This window comes from Lagopus leucura, unplaced genomic scaffold (genome assembly GCF_019238085.1).
Source record: "Lagopus leucura isolate 7727_CA_CO unplaced genomic scaffold, USGS_WTPT01 Super-Scaffold_100012, whole genome shotgun sequence".
Taxonomy (NCBI): Eukaryota; Metazoa; Chordata; class Aves; order Galliformes; family Phasianidae; genus Lagopus; species Lagopus leucura.
The window spans coordinates 2,003,465-2,026,815 of NW_024962267.1; the positions used below are offsets into that span (position 1 = coordinate 2,003,465).

Genomic DNA, 23,351 nt, shown 5'->3' on the forward strand with positions numbered 1-23,351 from the left:
AGTTACAGGAGTCTCCTCTGATGTCTTAACTAAACTTTCAGGATGTTTAACTTGTTGCATCCTGCGTTAATTCCAAGGTATAAAGCCTTCTGGAAAGCTCCAAAACATCTTAGTCTTTCAAGAAATAAAGATTTACAAGCTGATGTCTATATGAAGAAATGCATCCTATAAAAATAAGGTAGGAGCACACTACATACAATTTATTACACAATACAGCATGGAACAAAGGTCGGGGAATATTTCTAGCTAAGTCTTCTCTAATACATGTACAGTTCTTTAATGGAGTTTGGTATATTAGAGGAAATTGTAATTGTATCTATTAATGAAATCTTGCACTTTAAGTGCTTATATCAATGTCTGCGTTCAGTTGGGGTTTAACAACAAGGGAGATGCCAAAGTCAAGTTTTCTTGTACTGTCTGCTTTTCCCTGACATTTTAACCAGTTCTTGCAGTGAACTTCAAAGCAGTCACAACTATGTCAAACCAACTCCAAAAGCATGAATGTTTACAGCAAGCAGACTTGCATCTTTATTACTGGTATTCTCAGACAGTAACAATACGATATTGATCAGATATTTGTAGAAAGCAGATAGCAATATCAGTTCTTAATTTAAAATAACAAGCTTCCTGTGCAAGTTCCCATATTTTGCACATGCAAAAGGAATGAGGTAGGGCCTCTTGTCCAGTTTCACGAGTAATTACTCTGAAGTATAATGGATCAAATACCCATACCAGAACCTACTATTTATAAACAAACTTGAACACAGATGTCCGTGGAGTAGCCTCCATAACAACCAAAACAGATTGAGACCAAAGCATTTCATATAGCAATAAAGTCAGAAGCTATCCCACTGAGGTCATTAGCTGAATGTAAATTATAATTACAATACAGCATTGAATGATGAACTAGAAAACTTTATTTCCTTCATTAGCCTGAATTATGTTCTAAAAAAAATCCAAATAAACATTGCAACAGGACAGAACTGAAGAACTGCTTCTTAAAATTAGAACTTCATGTAAGAAAACCAGTATAAAAATACAAACCTTCTGTGCACTGTTTTTCTCTGCAAGAGGAGATTTTTCCCATAGCAGGAAGGAGGGAATGTTGTCAGTCTTATGTTTTGTACACACAATACTTTTTTCCTACCATTTTTGTGTCTTTTTTCCCCTATTAGTGCTAAGTGCTTATACCAGACTCCTATTAAATCCTCACACTACATTTTCATTTGCTATTCTCAGAAATACTGAAGAGTTAAATCCTTTCCCTGCCAGATCTGATTAATACATGTGTTCAGATATAAAAATTCCATCAAATAACGTATAGGATAATGTCCATTTAGCAAACCCATGCCATTTTACCCACTCCATAAAAAAAACTTGAGGAGGTTGGCAAATTCAGTCTTTAGAGAGACCCTGGTGATATATGGAGTTTGCCCACCTACCAAAGTAAAAATACTTCACAAATGTCTTGAATTGAGAAGCATACTGCTCTAGAAAGTTAAAGAACTGTCTGCTAAGCTCCTACAGCATTGCCTATTTTACATCTGGTGTCAGGAAATGCTTTCTCAGCTGCAAAGAAGGAATTCAGTAGAAACAGTGAGTCATGCTACCAGCTTTTGATGTGAAAACCCTGCCAGGGAATGCTTATGGAACACTACTGTTCTCCCTCAGTCTGGGCTCCATGAAGTTTCACTGCAGAGTTTGGAATTGCTACCAACACTCCTTCCTATTCAGTGAAAAAGGCTGTCCAGTAGGACAACATGGGAAGTAGTTATCTTGCCTTCATTCTCAATGAGCTTCATTAAAGCTAGCAGCTTATAAAATTGCTGTTTTTGCCTTAGTTGCTTGGTTGCTTTTTGCTTTTAAAAAAAAGTTAAGTACATTCATTGTGGTTGTACTTTTTTGGTGCTATATTTCCTCTTTTTAGGTTAAATATTTTCTGCTGCATCAGGACTTCTACGCTGTAATACTTAGGAGTTTGGATTTTAATTTTTTTTTAATATATAAAACATATGTTTTATGCATTGCCTTTAATGATAGCTAGTTACAACTTCATTTTGGGGAGTTTTATTTGCTTAAAAAAAAACCAATATTTTTATTACGAGTTTTATTATGACAATAGAAAAGTGATTCTTTCTGTATTCAGAAAGCATACAGCAGGTTATTATTTACAGTTTCAATAAAAGTTATACTAATAATACTGGGAAGGAGGGAACGATAGCTTCTAAAAAGCCATTTGCTAAACTGCAGTTAACTAACTTCAGGCAACTACAGTTAATGATCTCCCTTTCTACAGTACGGTAATAGATGAAAGAACCCCACCTTCCCCTGGCAAGTTCATGACTGAAAACCAATAAGATGATAATTATATGGTGAAATGGATGCAATTAGTTTTTGCAAAACAATCTTTTAAGAGGAAAAGGAGCTTTACCAGCAACACATTTAACTGATGACCTCTACCTTACTTTTTAGCACTTCATAATTTGAAAAGCATATGAATCAAATCTACATTTCTAAAGTAGTAAGGCACAGAAAGATTTCACCCTTCATAAAAGAGAAGTAAATGTGATTCAATATCAAGACAGTAGAATCTTTAAGTTGAACAGGCTATGTGCATCCTACTGATTAATTCCCTTGAGCCTGATTCTCAGAAGCAAGGATTACTTTAAACAGATAACATACTTCAAGCAAAAGGAATGTAGAAATAATTAGAAAAACACAAAAGCTCACGAGTCTTCTGATTCTGAAGTCTTCAGCAGCTGTCATGAAGTAATAGTAATTTTGAATTCCATTCTCCAGGTGCAGGAGGGAATATATTCAGTGACCACTCAACTAAGTGAAATGAGCTATACTGGCTGCATCTAAACAGGAGAAAAATATTCTGTCAATAGTAACAAGTGCCTGGGCAGTTGAAGTATACTTCAAAGCTGATTCTTGTTAGGGAAATTTATAGTGTTTACTCCCAGTTCTCTCAGACAGCTTTATAACTTAGAGGGAAAAAATAAAAACCAAATCTACCCTCCCAGAGACTCTCAACCTCCTAAATAACATCTCTCCCCACAAAAATAAATAAATAAATAAACAAAGCAACAGTATTTAAAATATTTACTTTAAAAAAACAGTACTTTCATAATATGCTAGTATAGTATTATCACCATCTTTCTTGATCCTTGCTTAAAAATTGAATTAGCAAAAAAGATTTGAATGAAATAGCTTTGTCAAGCAGGACAAACAGAGACAGAAAGCATTACCATTTAGCTGTATAAAAACCTGAGCACATCCAATTGTTGAAGTCTGGTTAGCAAAAAGAATACCAATAACCTAGATAAATTAAAAGTTGCCAATGCAAAATACATAGCTTGACTTGATACAAAGCATTTTTGAAAGTCCAGCATTTATAGGGAGGATAAGGGCAATCCTTCAGATTTTTACCAGTAATAAATTACTCATTCTATAGGGGTGTGTGTATTTATACCGCTGTCTAACACTAACAAATCCTTAACGTTAAATGAATTTTGGAGAACAAGACAAAAAAAAAAATCAGCAAAATGTAACAAACCACGACCAAATCTGAGATAGACTACTATATATTGAAATAAATCATATGCTGGGTATGTATCAATTCTTCAGACCAGTTTCAGAAATAAGTTATAAACAAAAAATCAAGATGTGGTTGTTACACACTTTTTCTCTACCTCAGAATTTTTACAAAGGATGTTTACCTGACTCTTAAAATTCACCGATGTAGATTGGCTCATGCGAAACCTTTTAATCAGAACATGAATTGTACAAATTACAGTTGGTTTCTATCAGGTACAGTTCAATTAGAATACAAAATCACCCTTGACTGAAGCACCAGTACAAGGTATGCTTTCAGTTCTAAAGAACACCTACTGTAAAATAAGACAGAATTAATAGATGTTTTTCATTTTGACAGCACAAGTTGAATACATGAGAGAGACCTACATATTTTCTCTCAGAATGGCAAAAAACCTCCGTACTATAGTGTATTAATGAATATACAATTATTATAAAGTTAATACAAATAATTAAAGCACTGAAACATAGGAGATGTCTACATTTCTCTACATTTTACCTAGAGTTTAAGCTCTATTGGTGACATACTAACAAAAAACACAGCCTTTTTGATTGGCTTGTCAGTTATACAAGTAATGTCCACAGCAAAGCACCTCTGAGAGTTTCTGTTTCAGAAGTTAAAAGTTTTACCTGAAACAGGATGGCAGTATAAAAATCAAGTAGGTAAATATAGTTATGTGCACATGAAAACAAAAATCTTTGTTCCAGGTATGTTTAAACTGGAACATACGGCTTGCTGGAAGATGCCCCGATCTAGTTCAGAGATCAGAGCATTACCTATGGGGGAAGTGTACTGTTGTGAGAAGAAACATTACTAGCAAAGCAGTAGAACATTTCTTTTCCATGGCTACATTCCTGGGGATGCAAGATAGTCAAAACAAACCCAGCTGTCATCACTAGCACACCGACAGCAAGGATCAGGCAGGAGATGAGATTATCTGAATGGTTCCATCGCTCTTCAGACAGCCTTAGATAACACGCTGTTGGAATGATAAAAACAAGTGGGGTAGCACTCAGAACTCCCTGCACATGGGAAACAACAATAAGAAAGCTCTAATAAGCATGTATACTTAGAACCTGAAATGGTAAATAGCTGTTATAGATTGATGCAGCAGTAAAGCTGGAGAATAGAGGCCTTTTCCAGCATTGCTAAATACAAAACTTCCTTTTCCAATTCACAAATAGTTTGTAAAAGACTATCTGTGCTTTGGTGATACAGAGTATTTTATGTTTGAAAAACTTCCACTAGATCATTAGATATGATTAGCAGAAGTTTCTAAGAAGCTAGCTTCAGAAGGTCCAAACATAATAGTTCTTCAGTGTGATAACTGACATAAAATATATAAGATCATTTTACCTGGGAGTCTAGATCTGCCTTCAAAGAAGTGGAAATAGCATGTAGCACATCAAAGAATTGTGATAAATTTTATGACTTGATTTATAGCAGCTTCTCTATGAAAGCTATGCTCCCTTACAGAGTAAACATCCCTTACTAAAAATTCAGCTTCTCTTTAATTGTTATGCATATAAATATAGATTAAAAGCAAATTATCAAAAACTATAGTAGAGACAATGTTGATTAATACTTGAGTAGCAAGCCAATAAATCATTTTATGCACAAATTTTGAACACCTGTCACAAACTTTAAGAAAGCTTTTTGCTTTAACTAAATTACGGTGAGGTAGCAATTCAACATACAGATACCTTTGCCTCACTGTACACTTTTCTGTACATCTTTATGACAGAACCTGTTAAGAGTGATCAGTACTTGCAAGAAATATTTTTCATAAAAAATAAGACTCATAAGTATGTGAAGAAAGGCAAATCAGCATTATAAGATGCTAAGTCTGTAGACACTCGACTGCCTCATGACTGAATGCTTTCCCTGGAGAACTGACAGCAGACAAACATGCAAGCTTGTGCTTTGTTTTAAAATCAGAAAACAGTGAAAAGGTAAGCAGTCAAAAGTGGCAGTAAATGCCATCTCCAGTGAAGAACCAGAAAGCAGTCCTACTATAGGACCAAAAGCCTGCTGAGATCAGTTCTCCTTCATATACAAAAACCTCATTCATTAATATTAAACTTAGTCTATTCTGCCAGCAGCAAACAAGACCCCAAACATTCTTTGTAAGCACAGTTACATCCCAGAAATACATGTACCTCTAATGTCAACTTGTCTCAAGATATGAGCTACCCACTCAAAAGCCTAGCTAACAACTTCTGTTTGAATCTGAACAGAACTTGGCTTGACTGTTCACTAAATGCTTAGGCCTCTTTGGGTAAACATACTGCATTGATGGAGTATTTACTTTTGAGAATTACTTTAAAATAATTCAAATAGGAATTGAATATTTATTGATGCTAAAAAAAACTCATTTACTGTTCTCTAATTTAAATGTATTCTTAAAACATATAAAAACTTAATACACACACATATAGAAATAAGATGTGCACACAGTTAATGAGGTTCATTTTACTAGGATTCAGATATTTGATCCAAATAGGCTTGTATACATGCACAAATACAGATAATTTTATTAGTGTGTATATGCACACACAAATCAATTTCATTCACTTGTGATGTAAAAAACAGGAAGAAAAAAGGTAGAAAAGAAATTACCATGTCACGAGTGAGGACCACTGCTTATTTTCAGATAGTTATAATTTGGAAAGGGTTAGCTGAGAAGAAACTGTGTAGGTAAGCATTTAAAAAAGGAGGGCAACTGGATAGTTCATCTGAATATCCAGACCAGCAGTATAAAATGCAAGCATGCTCTGCAATATCATTGCTAAAGAATCACTCACTACCTCTCAGTGAGCAGATAAATTGCACTGTAGATTAGAACAGTGTAAACGTACTTGAATGCATCATGTAGCATAAAAAATAACCCCCCACATACAGTTTGGTAAACAAAGCAGTTCTCATAAAATCAGGTTATGATATTCATGTACAAAATCATTCAGTTTTGCTCCCTGCTAAACCCAGCAGGTAAAATTTCCAAGTTGCTATGAATTCCTAAAAAAAAAGCCATCCAACCACTTGAAGTTTTCTCCCTAAACATTCTCTCTAATTTAATTACATTGCATAATTCCCTTTTCTTCTGAAATTAATATAAACAATTTTAACATTTCTAACTGAATGCATAAGATTTCTGCTAAAGCTACAGATATATCAGAACTCTGCTTTTTTTTTTTTTAATGATTTATTAAATAGAAGAGTACACAGATTCACTTACATTGAGCTCTAAAACTATTCCAAGGCAATCATACACTAATGATACACCAGTCACCACAGCAATGATCATTATTGTCACAACAATATGGAAAACCGTTGAGAGGCCCCCGTGGAAAAATACATTGGCAATCACCTGAAATAGAATCACAACTTTAAACCTTGATTTTGCTCTCTATTTAAACAAATAGCTTATAACAAATCTTCTAATGTTAAGAAACAAAGAATGGCTGAGAATATACTGATTGAACCTTACCTTTGTTGCTCCAAGAAAACATCATCTGCTTCCAAAAGTAACTCATAACAAATATTAACAAAAATCACAGAACACTTTCCAGACTGGCTTAGTACAACTTCAGGATTCATTTTCCTTTCATTTGGATGTTACAGAATAAACCCAGTTTCTATTGTTTATTGAACAAATGGATTTCCTCAATAGAAATACTTTAATCAGGCAGAACTGAGAGGCATAACAAATATGCTATTTTTAGCTATTCAGCATAATATCAACAGTAGCACTTACACCAATCCTGGAATTCCATGCAGCCCTTATAGCTATTATTATTATATCATTATATTATATTATTATAATATTATATATTATTATATTGCCAGAATCTAAACAGTACATGTACCATCATATTCAGAACAGCATGCAGCAGAACAAGATGTGTAATGGTTATCAACGTATCAACCATTGACTTCAGCAACAAGTGAGAACACTAGTAACATATCAACATTGTTTAAGGGAGAACGTAACACATGCTTACCTCTCTAGTGACAAAACATTCTAGAGGGAAGGTCAGAATTACAGTAACTCCATAACAAAACCTTCCAAATGTAGCAAGGTTGTCATCTCTACAGTAGTTTTCAAATATATCTCCTGAGGTATAGCAAAACATCAATTAGATTGAACTCACCTCATTTGCTTATTTGTAAACTGAAGAATAAGTTAATAGAATCACTGGAGTAATCGAGACTTCCTAATTCCCTTTCCTCTTACATCAAGAAATTTGAACATATACATAACAGAGTGCCATCTGTCACCTTCCCCTTAGTATCAGTTTTGTTTGAAACGTTGGTGCTTACCTTGGTAGGAAATAGAAAAAGCTTACATGTGACAAGTTTTAATTTAAAAGCTTCCATTTAAAAATGTAAGTCACAGAATAAAAACAATTACACAAGGAGACCAGACTCTGTGTAACAGCATTTCCCTTACAGTGTCTAATCATAGCTAGTGAGCTGCAGTGAAGAATTTCAAATATTCTGAGCCTGAATGCCCATTATAAATATATGGATTATTAACCAGAACATCTTTTTACATCTGAACATCTTTTTACATCTAACAACAAAAACATTGATAAAGAATTCAAATCACATATTGCTTAGTGGCTATAACAATGAATCTGGAATAACAATCCACAAGACTTAAGAAAGACTGCCAGACCACAATAAGAAAGGATGTAGCACATTGTCTACCCAGCTATTATACTGTTCTACTATTTACTACTTTCAGGATCACAATGGCAAAGAAGGAATAAAGCGTGCTTTGGAGAAAAACATCTGAAAGATTTTGACAGGAGATGCAGAAGGGAAGGCAATGTTTAGTCCTCATTTAGAGGTGGAAACACTCAAAGGGGATTTTCACCAATGAGGCTTTCACTTGGAATCTGACACCTATTACCATCTATCCAGCATCTTTGTACCCTGCCTTGGTTGATGGGTAACTGTGAAAATAGTTGTCCTAACTATTTAGGGCCATAATGGGTGCAAGTACACCAAAATCATACAAAGCTGTTAACAACAGGACCTGAAATTAAGGACTGCAAGAAAGCATGAAGGTTGAGGAATTGAGCAGTTTACCTTCTGTGTATCCTGTAAAAGTCATGTATCCACATGCAGCAAACAGTACACTGATAACAACAGCAAGTAAAACAGACACATGTGTGATTCGAGACCAGTTGTTTAATGTGGGTTCTTTCAGAGAGCCATATATTAAAAAGCTGTTATGGTGGCAGATGAATGCTGAAATACACAACAGTTGAAGGAAATGAATGAATTCATGTGTGTACATATAAAATAAATTGAAGTGTGTACTCTCTCCAAGGTAGGAGCGTAGACAGAAGTTTGATATTACTCATTACTGAGCACAAACATTAAACCTACAATGAATGGAACTTCTATCTACTTGATGAAGGTTTATAGTCATCTTGAGATTACTTCGATTGCATTGCCCTAAAATGCCATAGTGTTTCTTCCCCTCTTCCCCATGAGTATAAAAAAAAACCCATCCCAAAACTTAAAAAAAACCAAAAAACAAAAAAACCCACAAATTCTAGGTTCAAAAATATCCAAGTCATTTCTTAAAGTTGATCTGAAGACTGAAAATACAAAAATGACTTACCAAAAGACATCACCCCAATGGCCTGTATTGCATTTGATTTTGCAAATATCCATGCATTTTCTGATTTGGGTCTAAAACAGAAATTGTCAGTTATATTATGCTCTTTTCAACCATTGGTTACTAAAAATAATTTTGAACACTATGCTGTAACACAGAATTCCTACCTGAATTAGGCCACAATGTTTATCAATAATAAGTTGAAACCAAAGAGATGTCTTTTTTCACCTCCTGTTTTGAGAAAAGTATTCTAGGAACTAATTCTTACAGCTAAAACTGTTTCAGCAACCAGTTATTTAAATAAATTATTCAAGTCATCATTTATCAAGAAACAGTAAATGAGAAGATAAATGCTGTTAAAAGCTTTGGATGAGGTCTTCTCAATCCAAAGCCTCCTCTGACTATTTGAAGGCATTTTATTCTTCTGAGTTTACACAGGTAATGCACTGTTTCTAGAGACTTATTTGTAGACCACACATCAAGTGAGGCAGTTTGTCTTCATTTACACCTTTTTCAACTGTTCCTCATCTTGAAGGAAGCTAGTTCCTAAATTAATGACAAAAGTTGAAGAAAATATACAGAGATGTTGATAACCAGGCAAGAATGCATTATCTTCCACGTCTCTAAGATAGATGCCCAATTTTAGACCTTAGAGAAGGACTACAGAAATCTGTAAGCAATCTTCATTAAAATCCATATATGAAGAAGTTTCCTGAAGAATCAAAATGAAGGGAAACATCCTTCCCCAAACTTGTAATTTTCTAAAAAATATAACTGGAATTCACAAGTTCAGCTTTTTTTTTTTTTTTAAATGCTAAAGCACAGAAAAAGCATGAGTACAGAAAAGCTTGCTCTTAACAAGTGTACTGCTGCTAGCTTTGATTGCTCCATTTTTATTTACATTTTTTATTTAGTTCTACAAAGGTAACATTGGCAGCTTTGCCTCTCCCTCTACCTGATAAGTGGGTGATTTTGATAGCATAGCATAATCCACTACAGCTAAGTTTCACTGCTAGCAAATTTTTAAACCAAATTAAAGAAAAAAGTTCTGTTGCCACTAGTTTCTGTTTTGAGTACTCATTATTTCTTCATTACTTAAACAGTCAAGTCTTCCTTTTCCATATTAAACACCTGATTTCTAGTATCCAGTGCACATTCAGCTTAGGCTTAAAACAGCTTTTAAACTACAGATGCTAACCTTAAGAAGAGAACCTGAGCACCAATATCAAGCTTGTTTTTTGAGCTTGGATGCTGTATATATTTGACTAGCATGCAGTTTCTGATCTTAAGCACTTGAATACAGCCCTCCTAAAACATACTTCAGCACGTAGATGTAATCAAATCTAAGGATTAAATAAATACTGTGCATTTATCTTGTGAAGCAGATATTCTGATCAAACATAACTGCTGTTGCTCCTTATATAGAGTAGCTGTCTTTAATTTGATACCAGTGATTTCAAACCACTAGAGATGTCTGTGAATAGTTCATATTTACAATTATTAATGCCTTTTTCAGGAAAATATTCACATTTGATTCAAAAAGCAGTAACAGTATCAAATATAGACTACAGAAAATAACATTACAACTATTCAATTCCATCACCACTAGAGGTCAGCTTTGATATCAAATATACAGAATGGAAATCGGTTGTATCCTTTGATGATACAATTTTTGGAAGTCAACTTAGTGCTTTTCTATTCACAGTCAGTATTTAGATTATCTAATGCCCAACACAGAAAAAAATATTTCTAAAACAAACAGAAATAAAGAATGCACGTATATTAAACACTGCTCTATTAGACAATCACAACAAGTCCACACATTTTTCTCTGTGAAAATAGCACACCCTATGAAACTATCCAGCCATATCAAATTCCTACAAATATGGACTTAAAAAATGGAATTAGAAAGTATATGAATTTTATTTGAAACATTGTGAATGAAGTAGTCAAATAATTTAAAAACAGTCAAAATGTATCAGGAACTAACTTCCCCACTGCAGTGTTAGCTCATGCACTGGCAATACGCAGATTGACACACTGCTTGGTTTTTCTGAATGAATGGCAAATCAGACAAGTAGGACTACTTGGAGGTGGGGAGGGAATCCAAAAGAACAAATCCTGTCCAGATCCACAATTTTAACAGTCAGCAAATGCCATGTCATAGCAAGCACATTGTTACAGATGACACATGCAACAGTACACAGCTCAGCATTTCTTACAGTAAGTTACATAATCCTCCATATATTTTCAAAGACATTCTCAAACCTTGGGAATAGGCAGATCTCACACAGGTGTGCTATGTAAACTAACAAGTGAAAGGAACACATGAATACTCACTATTTCCAGATTCCAATTAAACTTCATGTAATATATTTGTAAAACAGAATTTCATCTAATACATGCTTTTAGGTGAAAACCAAATGATTTCACAAAGACTTGAGAAATACATGATAAAAAGATCCAGTAGTGAGTATCATGGTCCAGGACAAGTACGCTAGCCACATGCAGTCTAAGGAAAGCATACATAAATTTACGTGAACATGTAGGTAGGTGCATACACAGGCTGACAGAGTATACCAGAATACCAGGTAACACTTTACCTGCTTGACTCTCAAACCTGCTGCTACTTCTAAAGACACTTTTGCTTTGTTTTGACAAGGATCTTTGTTCTGACCCAACCTGATCTACTTCATTGTTATTGGAACTGTGAGTGAAAGATTTCATCTTCTGCTCTCACAAGAACAGCAGTAGCTGTGAACACCCACAAATGATAAAAAGTAAACCAGCTTATTTCTCCACTTTCTATCTTTTATAAAAACAAACTATGCATGATAAAGGTTTTTCCTCATGCTAGAGAAGAAGCAGAACTCAGACAAAACACAAAAAGTTAATATTTGTGATGCTAAATGCATTTAGAGAAAGCTGTACTATCTATAATATATAGAAGTTACAATGCAGCATTAATGCTTGATAGACAATGTAACTGCGATTGTTAAACAGCACAGACAAGGTAAAGCAATATATCAACCCTACTTAGAGCTACTTAAATCTCCATTTTTCCTTAATGAAGAAAGGGTCTGTAAATACAAGCTTGAGTCTTACTGTTTTGAATTTCACTACAATAAAGTTTGTCTTCATTTACCGTTGGCTTAAATATAAAGAATCAACTTTCTACTTTCAAGTTATTTTTCTGAGCAGTTACTGTGATCAGCTGCCAGTTGAGTAATTCTCACATTCTATTTATGTGTAGCAATTTTCAAGGTTTTTTTTTTTCCTGTATATTTTTGTATAACACAGATACTGGCATCATGACATTCTTCCCAAAAGATCAAATTAAAGTGATCCACCTTTATAAGATACTTAAAGTATTGCTGTATATTTGTAGTATTAAGTTATCTGAAAGCAGTGTGAGATAACTCTAATCCACTGGCTTTGATCACAGCAGATAATTTCTTAGCTGCATCAGGTGGAAATAGAGCAAAGAATAGGTCATCTAAATGCACTTTTTATCCAACATCTTAAACTACTGAGAATAAAAGCAGCAGATTTTATTTGCAGGAACATTACATCCTTCAGACAACAATAAGAGAATAGCCAATCCTAATCAAAAGTAAAAAAAAAACAAAACCTCAGCTTCATATTTGTCATAAGAGGAAATAAATTAAATCAAGTAATCCCTCAACAGAAATACAGGTCTTCTCTGCCCCAAGTAACAAGAAATGAAAACTCATGTTCCCAATCGACTCTCCCTATTTCCAAAGCGACTAAAATATAAAACAAAATGCAACACTCCTAGGCCACATAAGTGCTGTTTTCAGCCTATGGTTTCAAACACATGAAATCATTGCAAACGATAATTCTACAGTAAACTTCATGAACAGAGTAAAAGAAAGCAAAAACTGCCAGCTCATAATTCCACAGAGAAGTGTTTGATATTTACACTAGATTGACAACTCAAGGATATTCACCTCAAGTCATTTCACAAAACAGAAAATATCAAACCACATAAACAGGAGCTTTACAATCCCCAAAGAACACAGCTGAAAGGGGACTCGAGACACTTTGGATGTAAGATACATCAAACATTAGAAGTGAGACTATGATGCCTCTGCTTTATTTACAGAGCACTTAAGGTAGCAATTTTGAAGAGGTATAAGAAAAGAGACACTACTGGAACTGTGTTGAATTTATAGAAAGAATTACCAAAGGGAAACAAGTTACAGCTTATTATAGGAGTTTAAGCATTAGGAAAGGAAGGAATAGTTTGCTGTCCATATTCACTATGGTTAGACTGAGAGACAGTGAACGTGGAATGTAGCAGGAGAAACACAGTTAGGAGAACTTCCTAAATGAAGCTAGTTAAGAACAGGACTGGAAAAATCAAGAATAAGCTGAACAATACCTGTCAGCTGTAATAGATCTACAGTCAATTCTGCCCTGTTACAACAGCAGAGATTAAATATCCTTTCCCAGCTCCATCAAGACTTGCTATAGTTGGGCAAGTTATTTTCCTGTATGAGGATCTTGGGGGGGTATCATAACCATATTTTAAGAAAATCTCAAACTCCTCTTTTATTGAGAAGGACTCAAGTAAATGCATTACTTGTTTTACTTGCTGAAATACAAGATTGGGCACATTAAAACATGTAAAGTGTGTTCTTTATTATGACTATAAAAATGAGAGAGCCAACTGCTAACAAAATATTAGAATAGGTCTTTAATAATTCAAGTATATATTAAGTAAACTGTAAAAGAAAGATGGAATGATTATGAGGTAAAAAAGTGACTAACAGTTTATTAATGTGTTAGATGAACTTACGAAAATAAGTGGCATAATAGGAAAACAAGCATGAAGGCAGAAGGAAAAGTCACTAAAGAATGAAGTGGTAAGACTTCAAGAACTACTCAAAAAGCAACACAACTTATTTTAAGAGACAATAAAGCCATGTACTTCATATATTTTGATGCACCACCGCTGTTGAGAGAAAGCGTTACCGTAGTAACAAAGTCAGAAGTAGCTTCTATATATAAACTTCTTCCTTTTTCAAAAGGGAATTTTTGAGATTTCCCTTCCAAATACACTTTCAACACAGTAAGAAAAACAAGTCACTTAAGGAAAAATGAGGACAAGGAGAAGAACACAGGTAGAAATCCCATGCTATTTCGAGTTCTTTATTTCTGTGGATGACGCTACTTCCCTGGCGCAACTTTGTAAATTACTACTTTAGTTATGTTGGAATCACAGAAGGGCCTGGGTTAAAAAGGACCACAATGATCATCTAGTCTCAACCCTATGTCCACAGTTGTCAACCACCAGACCAGGCTGCCCAGAGCCACATCCAACCTGGCTTTGAGTGCCTCCAGGGACGGGGCATCCACAACCTCCTTGGGAAGCCTGTTCCAGTGTGTCACCTCCCTGAGTGAAAAACTTCCTCCTAACATCTATCTTAAACCTTGCCATCTTATTTTAAAACTCTTCCCCTTCGTCCTATCACTATCAACCCATATAGACTCTTGTAACCCCTCCTGCTTATACACTCCCTTCAAATATTAGAAGGCCACAGTGAGGTCTCCCCAGAGCCTTCTCTTGCCAGCATTAAAACACAAGTGTCCTACAATTAGCTCTCGTGCGTTTTTCTGACTGCTGTGATGTATTTGTGTGCCAATGTTTAAATAATCACAATGGAAGAATCCACTCCTTCCAGAAACATTAAAAACACTTTATGAATTTCCAATAAATAAAAAAGCACATTCAGAAACTGTTTGCCATCTTTATTACCTTCACATTCAAAGGATAAGGAACAAGGGATAAATCAGACCATCTAGGCCAATAATGAAAGTTACTAGATTAATAACACTTTTTTACACTATAATTATAGAAATATTGCACAGCACACAATCACGAGTGTATTTACGTATAACATTCCAATATCCAACATGAAACACTACTTTCAGAGCACAAATGCTGGAAAACACTTTTGCCTGGTCGTATGTTTTCTCAAATGACAGAAAGTCATTTGACTTCTGTTATTGTATTGTTCACTTATTTTCCTTATTTCAATTTTTTTGAAATAAGGAATTTCAGATTTTATTATGAAATCATTAGCATTAACAAAAAAATACTGCTAAGACGCTATCTGTTTTGGATTCCTGATATTGGCCAGCTGACAGTAATAGACAAATAGACAAATTCTCAAATGACAGGCAATCTCACGCTGAAGAACTAGCTGCTATTACAGGGCTCACCAACATTTTCCAATTCATCTGTCGGGCTTTTTTTGAGACTTTGTAACTTTGCATATATGCAGTGGAAGGAAGAAAAAATGGATTCAAATTTTAGTAGTTCATTTTTTATTACTATCAGTAGAAATTGACTTTAAATATATGTTCCTACCAAAACAACCACATTCAAAACTATAGACAAAATAAGAATGATGCAACTGATTATACATCCCAAAAATTTGCTTTCTAGCAAGGGTAAGAATACTTACACCTGTGGACTGAGCGTTACTGCCCTCACCATCACAATAACCAGGATGACAATGGTTAAAAGCAGAGAAACAAGAGATACCTGTAAAACACACAAATTCAGTCAGTAAACTGCTGAAAAGATCTATTCTAAGCAGTGCAGTTTTTAGAAAGACTTATTAACCAGCTACATTTCTAATCATCACATCAAATATTTATATTTATAATCGTGTGACTTGTCCTACACCATCATCACCTTTTCGTTTGTTATTCTCCTTAGATAAGTGACAAATTGCAGTTTAACAGTAAGATATTTCCATTTAAATATTTGTCATCAGTAGTGCTCAGTATTTCAAGACCTGACTTGCAACACATACTGCTCTAAAAAAAATAATAAAATATCTGCATCTACTAACAGCAGATGGGAAAAACTAGCCATTCATGTAGAGACCAAAGTTTTGTTTATACTTCTTTAAGTTGTTTGGTATTTCCTGGGTCAGAAAATGGTCTGAACTTCAAAAATATTTAAATTTGTTGCATCTAGTTGGATGCAATTCAATTCAAATACCTTGAGTTATGCATGACCGGCACTTATTTTCTAATGGGATATAAAAAAAGTTTACCTTTCCCAATTTTGCTATGTCACGATACAAAGATAAAGGCAAGGTAAAGATGATAGTGGTAAAAAGAATCATGAAGCGACGATCAACAAGCACATTTTCTGATCCAACTGAAACAAAGAAGCAAGTAAGTTACTTCTCTAAGAGGCTGACATGAAAAATATATTAGTCACACTCAGAAGTCTAACAACTACAAACTTCAATGCTAACCACATTTCAAGATAAATAACAGTGGAATAAAGTGTAAGTATTAACAGGGATGCTATACAGAGCACATGCACAATCAGAATATTTCTGCAAATTTAACCAACAGTTCATCCTACATGCAAGTGTAATGCTCTAATTGGATAATAACAGCAGGGTGGCAAAGTCTTTGCCTACAGCAAAGAACAAGACCAAATACAGCAGCCATGGATACAGAAATGAAGGAAAAGAGCTGCTTACCTTCAGAAGGCCTCAGGAACACAGGAATATCCAGAAAGAGATGCCCTCAACTCCACTGCCAACCCTTAAATGATCCTACTCCACACCTTCCAGTCACTCAGAGGCACTGCACACACCCGAGCTGCCCTGGGTTGGCCCTGTCTTCCCACCAGGTGCTCAATCACTGTTTCAAGCTATGACTAAGTATTTCCACTACAGTTACGCACATATCCAACTCTGGAACTGTGGCATTTGTACATAGAGATTACTACTAATCCCTTCCATCATAACTGGATCAATGTTGGCAGACTGTAAGTAAAACTAACATTTCTTCCTGGATATACTGCTTAGGATTTTTTTTACAGTGCTGAGATCAATTGCTGTGCAGCAAAAGAGCAGCAAACTCTCAAAAAACAGCTGCAAAAAAGTTCATTTGGGAGGAAGGTTCGTCTTAGAATCTCTTTTCTTAAAGTCACCTGCTCTTCACTTGAAAAATAGAGATTATCACATGAGGGCAAAAAAGAAAAATGGTATAACAACTCTCGCAATGAGGGGAGTTTTGTTTTTTTTTTTTCCCCCCTACAAGTGGTGCTGGGTTTTTGGTTTTTGTTTTGTTTGTTTGTTTTTTGTTTTGTTTTTTGTTTTTTTTTTTTTTGTTCGCCCCCCCAAGACAACACCAACTTAAAAATGAAACATCTCGGGTTTAATCAGATTGCCACAAACCACAACTTTGAACCTGCATGCTACAAAATTTTGACTGGAAGTTGAGTAGCAATTGACAAGAGCAATGCATAGTTCAAATGTACAGCTCCCTGATGTTTTGGGAGATTATAATGCCTTTTCCTCTTCTTCTTAAATAAGCATTTTACCAGCCAGGTGAAAAGATACATGTTGCTTCCATTAAAAAAAGTCACACTGTATATGAATTATTAGATATTCATTGTCTTTATCAAGCTGAACAAAGCATAACAGCTAAAACCATATCCTACACCTTGCCGACTTCACCTACTTTAAATTATAGTCTTCCTAGTGAAATCAAGTAGTTCATACAAACACTAATTTGCACTTCACTGCATATGTGCTGTTTTGAGTTTAGTTTGCCAGTGAAACATATCTGAACTTAGTTGGCTTTCTGCTGAAAGAGATAAGTACCTACAAATTACTCAATTCCACTCTAAAAACTTACAATCAGAGAAGGATAAGAAGCGTGTGAATGAAGACCTCAAAATGTTTTTACACTACCTGCAGCAATTGGATAGAAGAATACAATGGGAAAGGCATTACAACAGAAGTGCAATAACAGAAGGACCAACACGACAGAAAGGCAGCTATAAGGAAGGGAAAGAAGAGTGCTCACCCGTATCAGAAGATTCCAGGTTTGCAGAAGAAAGCTTCACCAAGGAGGGATCTCCAGAAAGAGATCCTTCCCCAGTGGCAGTAAGCCCTTAAATGAGGTTTGAGAGGTGCAGCCAGGCTCCACCCCTTCTGGTAGCACACATGAATTGCCTTCACCTGTGCTCCCAAGGCTGACCAGCTTCAATCAGTAGTTTAGGCATTGACTCAACAGTTCTCATATGCTATCCAAGAGACCATCTGCAGTTATATATGCAGTTTATGACCAACCATACAGGCATGCTTAAATGTGCATTAAATCCATTATACTGTATGCAAGTCATCCAGAATTATTCACTAAATGCACTGTTAGTATTTATATATTTATTATAGCAAACATCAAAAAATATGACAAAATATATTCTTGTTACCATATCAGTGGGGAAGAATATTTGCTTCATATCTCATTAAATATTGCGGCCTCATCACTAACACCGAGTACAATGATAACCAAGGATTAGGATTTGCAATTTTGCGATTTAAAAAAAAAACAAAAACACTTGTACAAACAGGCTTCAAGTTCATAACTTAATTAACATTTCAGAATAATTCAGACACAAAGTAACAGGCAGATTACTACTTAAGTTTGCTACGGTACGATAAGCCTTAAATAAGTATGCTACATTCCTACCTAATAATTTTTTTCCATTCTGAAATTTTAAAACACATCTTACCTCCAGGAATTCTCAAGAACACTTTAGTTAAAGTGTCTCCAGTTATTATGTTGTAACTAATCATAGCTTAAAGAAAATTTAAAAAATGGTTAGTACAAATCAAATATAGATTATTTGATAAGCCATTAAATAGACGTATTGTGTGGACTTCAGGCTGGCATGCCACAATCCCCCTTGTACGAATTCTAGTTAACACCAACTTTTAAGATTAAAGCTGAAGACTAAAAAAAAAAAAAAAAAAAAAAAAAGCTAACAATTGCCTTTCTTTATTTCAAGCAGGTACAACCTAGAAAGAATTTAATCTGATAAGCAAGGCCACTGTGCTATTACCATATAAACTTAACACAGATGGGAGATTAAAAAAGGCTTTAAAATTGCTTTCTTCCTTTCCAACTTCAATTCTTTGTCAGTTGATATTTAAGCTTCTGTTTCAATTTAGTAATGTTTTTGTATTAACATAATAAATCAGTCCTGCAATAAAATGAACAGGGTTTCCTAGTTCATATCAGGAGTCTGTGAAATATTTCAGCCCGAAGAAATGATGAAGAAAACAAATACGGATTTCCATTACTTTCTCTCATGAATAAGAACTGTGATTGTAATGTATTCTGCACAGAAAGTATGTGTGCATACACACACAGACACGCACATATACTAATGTGGATAATGAGCTTAACTAACACACAAACATTCACTGCTGTGAAATGATAAGTTATTAACACTATGTATGTAAATAAATTCAAGCACATTTTGTAACTAATTTCATGGTGAGGACTGAGGTCTTTACAATTATTTCCCATATTCTCTGTGATGTAGTAATTACACTCTTAAGTCATCCATAATGGATCAGGATTTTCAGACGTAATTCACTATTTCAGTTTAAGGGATGAACCTTGATAAAATAATTAACAGGTACCTGCAACACTGCTGCCTGCAGTAACTCCAACCTGACTCCCTTAACTATCTCAGCTACCTAAAATGACTTCAGAATAATTATTCCTAAAGGACAAATTTTGCTCTGGGACTCCTCAGTCACCAAATTCAGTCTCTTATTATCTCATATCATTATCACCACCTCATGCAGTCCTATGCGTGCTGCACTGTTTTTCTGGAAGCCTGCTCTTTGCTATTCTCATAGCTGCTTCTGTTGTTGATTTTTAAGTGTGTGAATTTTTGTGTTATCACACTTCAACTCATTTTTATTATTCTGGTTCTCGAATTCAGTGAATTCTTCCTCAGTCATTCTTCAGCATTCTACAATTATTTATATATTAAGAAAATAGGTGCATATAGTATACTTTTTAGAGTTCTTGAAATTTATCAAGTAAAAGAATAAGATAATGTGAAAAAACCTTACTATTTATAAAGCTCAGATATCCGCATTTTATGTCATCTTACCAATAAATGGATATAAAAACTGAAGAGTTGAAAGAATTAGATAACCTAAAAAACCATATGTTTTTCTGACCAGCTCTTGATAGGTGTTGGTACTGGAGAGATTTCCTCCTTTGATCAGTAATATAATGGAATAATCTGTTAAAATATAAAATTATTGTTAAACACTAGCAATTAATTAATAAAATGCTAGCAACTAGAATTTAGTTAATACTCTTTTTCACTCTTTAAAAAAACAGGTCTGTAAAAATGAAAAACAGCAGCATTAGAAGACTGGGGAGGAGAATGGTAAGGGAAGTCACAGTAAGAAAACAGAAATCTCATCATTTTTTTAGGTAACCAACATGGATAAAAAACCAAATATGTAAGATTCAATGAACAAGGGAAAAGATTACTAACTAGATGAAACATTTCATTATATTCAGGTAGAGTAAAACACGACCAATGCCTGTGTCAAATGATTTATCTTGAAAACCAGAGACTGAGCCACTCTTGTATGAAGAAGTGCTTTGACAGAGAGCTAATGTCATAGGTGGAATGCTCCAAGACAGAACCTTATCTTTTTATGAAGAAAATGTATGGAATTCATGTGTGGAATGTATTCCACAGTATGGAATGTGCTGTTCTTGCATGCTATGCTTTAGTATTTGAGTACCATGTAATTTTTCAGTCCGGATTACTTATACCACAGAATTTACTACATTGGATAGATGTCTTGACAGACAGGGCTAGACCTCGTTTATTCTTTCTCTGGTTTTCACTTAGCTTGTAATTCAGTATCAGTGCTTGTAATATCAGTATCAGTGCTTACTATCTTCTGTAAAGGTGACTTCTTTTTGAAGGTAAATCCATGATTATTTTTTTTTAAAGGATCACAATCAAAATATTCAAAATCATAGTTACTCTGGAAGATTTTAATTCTGCAGTACACTTGAGTGATATACAACCCACTCAATGATCATTGTCTAAATTAGAATAAAAAACAGTAGACTAAAATAGGTAATTATAACACACAAATGAGATCTATTCTTCCAAATGTCATCTTGACCTAGTCTAAGAAATTAGGCTTCACCAAATAAAAGGTACACAAAAAGCAGCTTTATATGTTGTACAGAGTAATTCTCTACTTTTACTAATCGGCTCAGGGGATTAGTGAGGTGAAAATAATTCCCCATTTTTACTAAGTCATAAACACAACTGTTTAAGCTAACATGTTCAAAATTATCTAAACTTTGCAAAAAAAATTTTCACTTTATAACACAAACTGCTTTTACAGTACCTGTGATATAGGCAACCCCAAACAGAAGCAGTACTCCTAAAGGAAAACCAGCTTCTTTCATTGAATAGGGAAGTCCTGTAAAAAAAAAAGCAAAGAAATTACAGAACTTTTACAAATACTTATTTATAATGACAAAAATAAAGAAATATTTGGATTAAAAAATAAACTGCTTTCAATCTCCCAGATTGGACCAGAAAGAGTTAATAACTTCAGAAAAGGTTAAGACAAAGGGCCACCTCTGTGTGAGAAGCACATGTCTAACCAGTACTTTTTGTTCTGAACAAAAGGCTGTAGGGTATTTATTCAGACCTGATCTCAGCTGACAAAATTGGATTTTCATATAATAAGAGAATAAAAGTAGAAAAAAAATTCTTCAGCAAAAGCAGCAAAAACTGGAAGGACAGCACTTTTCTCAACACTGGATAGTCGTGTACATAAACAAGGCTGAACACATGCTAGTGAAAAGTACACATACCTATAATACCTGATCCTATGATGGAGTTGATAATGTTAAATCCAGCTGATGCCAGATCACCATTTCCTCCTTTATTCCTGGGCTTACTAACCAGGGCTGTATGGTCATCTGTTTCTATCTGTTTCAGGAAGACAAGGACGAGATTAAAAATAGGTGATAACATGGGTTTTACATATATTTTAAAAGGTTGCTTCAAACCAGAAAAAAAGAATTACTTTCATTGACACAGATTTGTAGAGGTATTTTGATAATTATTTTTTCCAGTGAGAAATCAAAGGGGTGCAAAGCATCTAATTCCTTCATAAGCCTGAGCCATAATCTTCTGTAATTAATTTTTCTCTGAAAAAATATAAGTAGAGGAACAAAAATCTATAAAAACTCAGAGTTAGGCTGTTAAGGAGCTTTATAGTCATGTTCAAAAGGCAGAAATACTAATCAAGCATTTTGGAAAATATTTTGATTAATCTTATGGCTCAGTAAAAATAGCCCCCCTGAATCAGGGGAATTAAATCAATTTCAAAAGTTACTTGTGAAGTATGTCAACATATTAAGGTGTTCTAATTCAAAGTTTTCCCTGTTTTTTTTCAATATTTCTGTGTCTTTCAGTAGTTTATTTTATCATCAAAAGTAAATGACACCATAGGATTGGGTAGCCCCAGCAGGTTTCTGAGGGAAGGTCTGATACAAAGCAAAATTTAAGGTGCACGTTTGTAGCAGCTCCAGCAACTGAAGAAGTTATCTTCAAAAAGAATCTCTGCATGAGCATGTAGTAGTCCTCTTTGCCAGGGGACATTCTAGCTTTGCTCTTTATAATGCCAATATTTTAAAAGAAATCATGTAATTAAAAAAGGAACATGCATTTAACAGAGAAAATGCCTTTTGATTTTTCTACAAAAGCAAAACATTGTACACTTACCATGAAAATAAAACCATTATTTCATGGATTCAAGAGCCTATTTAACACGTATAGCTTCTAGTACAAACTCAACAGCTACTTATTTAATTGAATACTTTAACCCTTAAGCAGTAATAACATTAGAATAGTAATGCTGTCTTACATTAAAGGCCAGTATTGTCTGGTACCTCATTTTTAGCAGTAGCCAATGGAAGGTTCATTGGAAGATTACCTCGTCCTAACTTTCAACATCTTGCATACCTTGGTACATCTTGGCTTATTCTTGTTGTGTTAACTTCCTTACGCAATTATTCCTTGAACATGCCCTTTTAAGAAGCTCTGCATATTCTCTAGCCTCTGCAATGTCCTGTGGCAAAAAGTTCCACACCTTAATTATGCATTACATGAAACTTTTTTTTTGGTGAATTTGCCATTAAACATTCCTGATGGTTTCTCCAACAAACTTGCATCACCACAAACAAGCATCATTTTCTACT

General features: G+C 34.5%; 1 protein-coding gene across 1 annotated transcript; it reads right to left on the reverse strand.

Annotated features, from left to right (window-relative positions):
- Window positions 1–4,245: 4,245 nt before the first annotated feature.
- SLC38A11 (solute carrier family 38 member 11) lies at window positions 4,246–22,047 on the reverse strand. The gene is made up of 11 exons (XM_042874841.1): window positions 21,960–22,047; window positions 21,485–21,559; window positions 20,209–20,343; window positions 18,811–18,876; window positions 16,325–16,431; window positions 15,725–15,804; window positions 9,234–9,304; window positions 8,693–8,854; window positions 7,600–7,712; window positions 6,834–6,965; window positions 4,246–4,620 (listed from the first exon to the last, which is right to left on the reverse strand). The coding sequence occupies exons 2-11, from the start codon at window positions 21,543–21,545 to the stop codon at window positions 4,375–4,377; spliced, it is 1,173 nt and encodes a 390-aa protein (XP_042730775.1). The 5' UTR covers window positions 21,546–21,559; window positions 21,960–22,047; the 3' UTR covers window positions 4,246–4,374.
- Between the last annotated feature and the right edge of the window lie 1,304 nt (window positions 22,048–23,351).

Coding starts and splice junctions, on each gene's coding strand:
- SLC38A11 (XM_042874841.1), bottom strand. CDS start 21,545: ATGAAAGAAGCTGGTTTTCCTTTAGGAGTACTGCTTCTGTTTGGGGTT. Junction 16,432..18,810: donor GTTCTTGAGAATTCCTGGAG/GTAAGATGTGTT, acceptor TCTTTGTTTCAG/TTGGATCAGAAAATGTGCTT. Junction 8,855..9,233: donor CATTGGGGTGATGTCTTTTG/GTAAGTCATTTT, acceptor TGTGTATTTCAG/CATTCATCTGCCACCATAAC.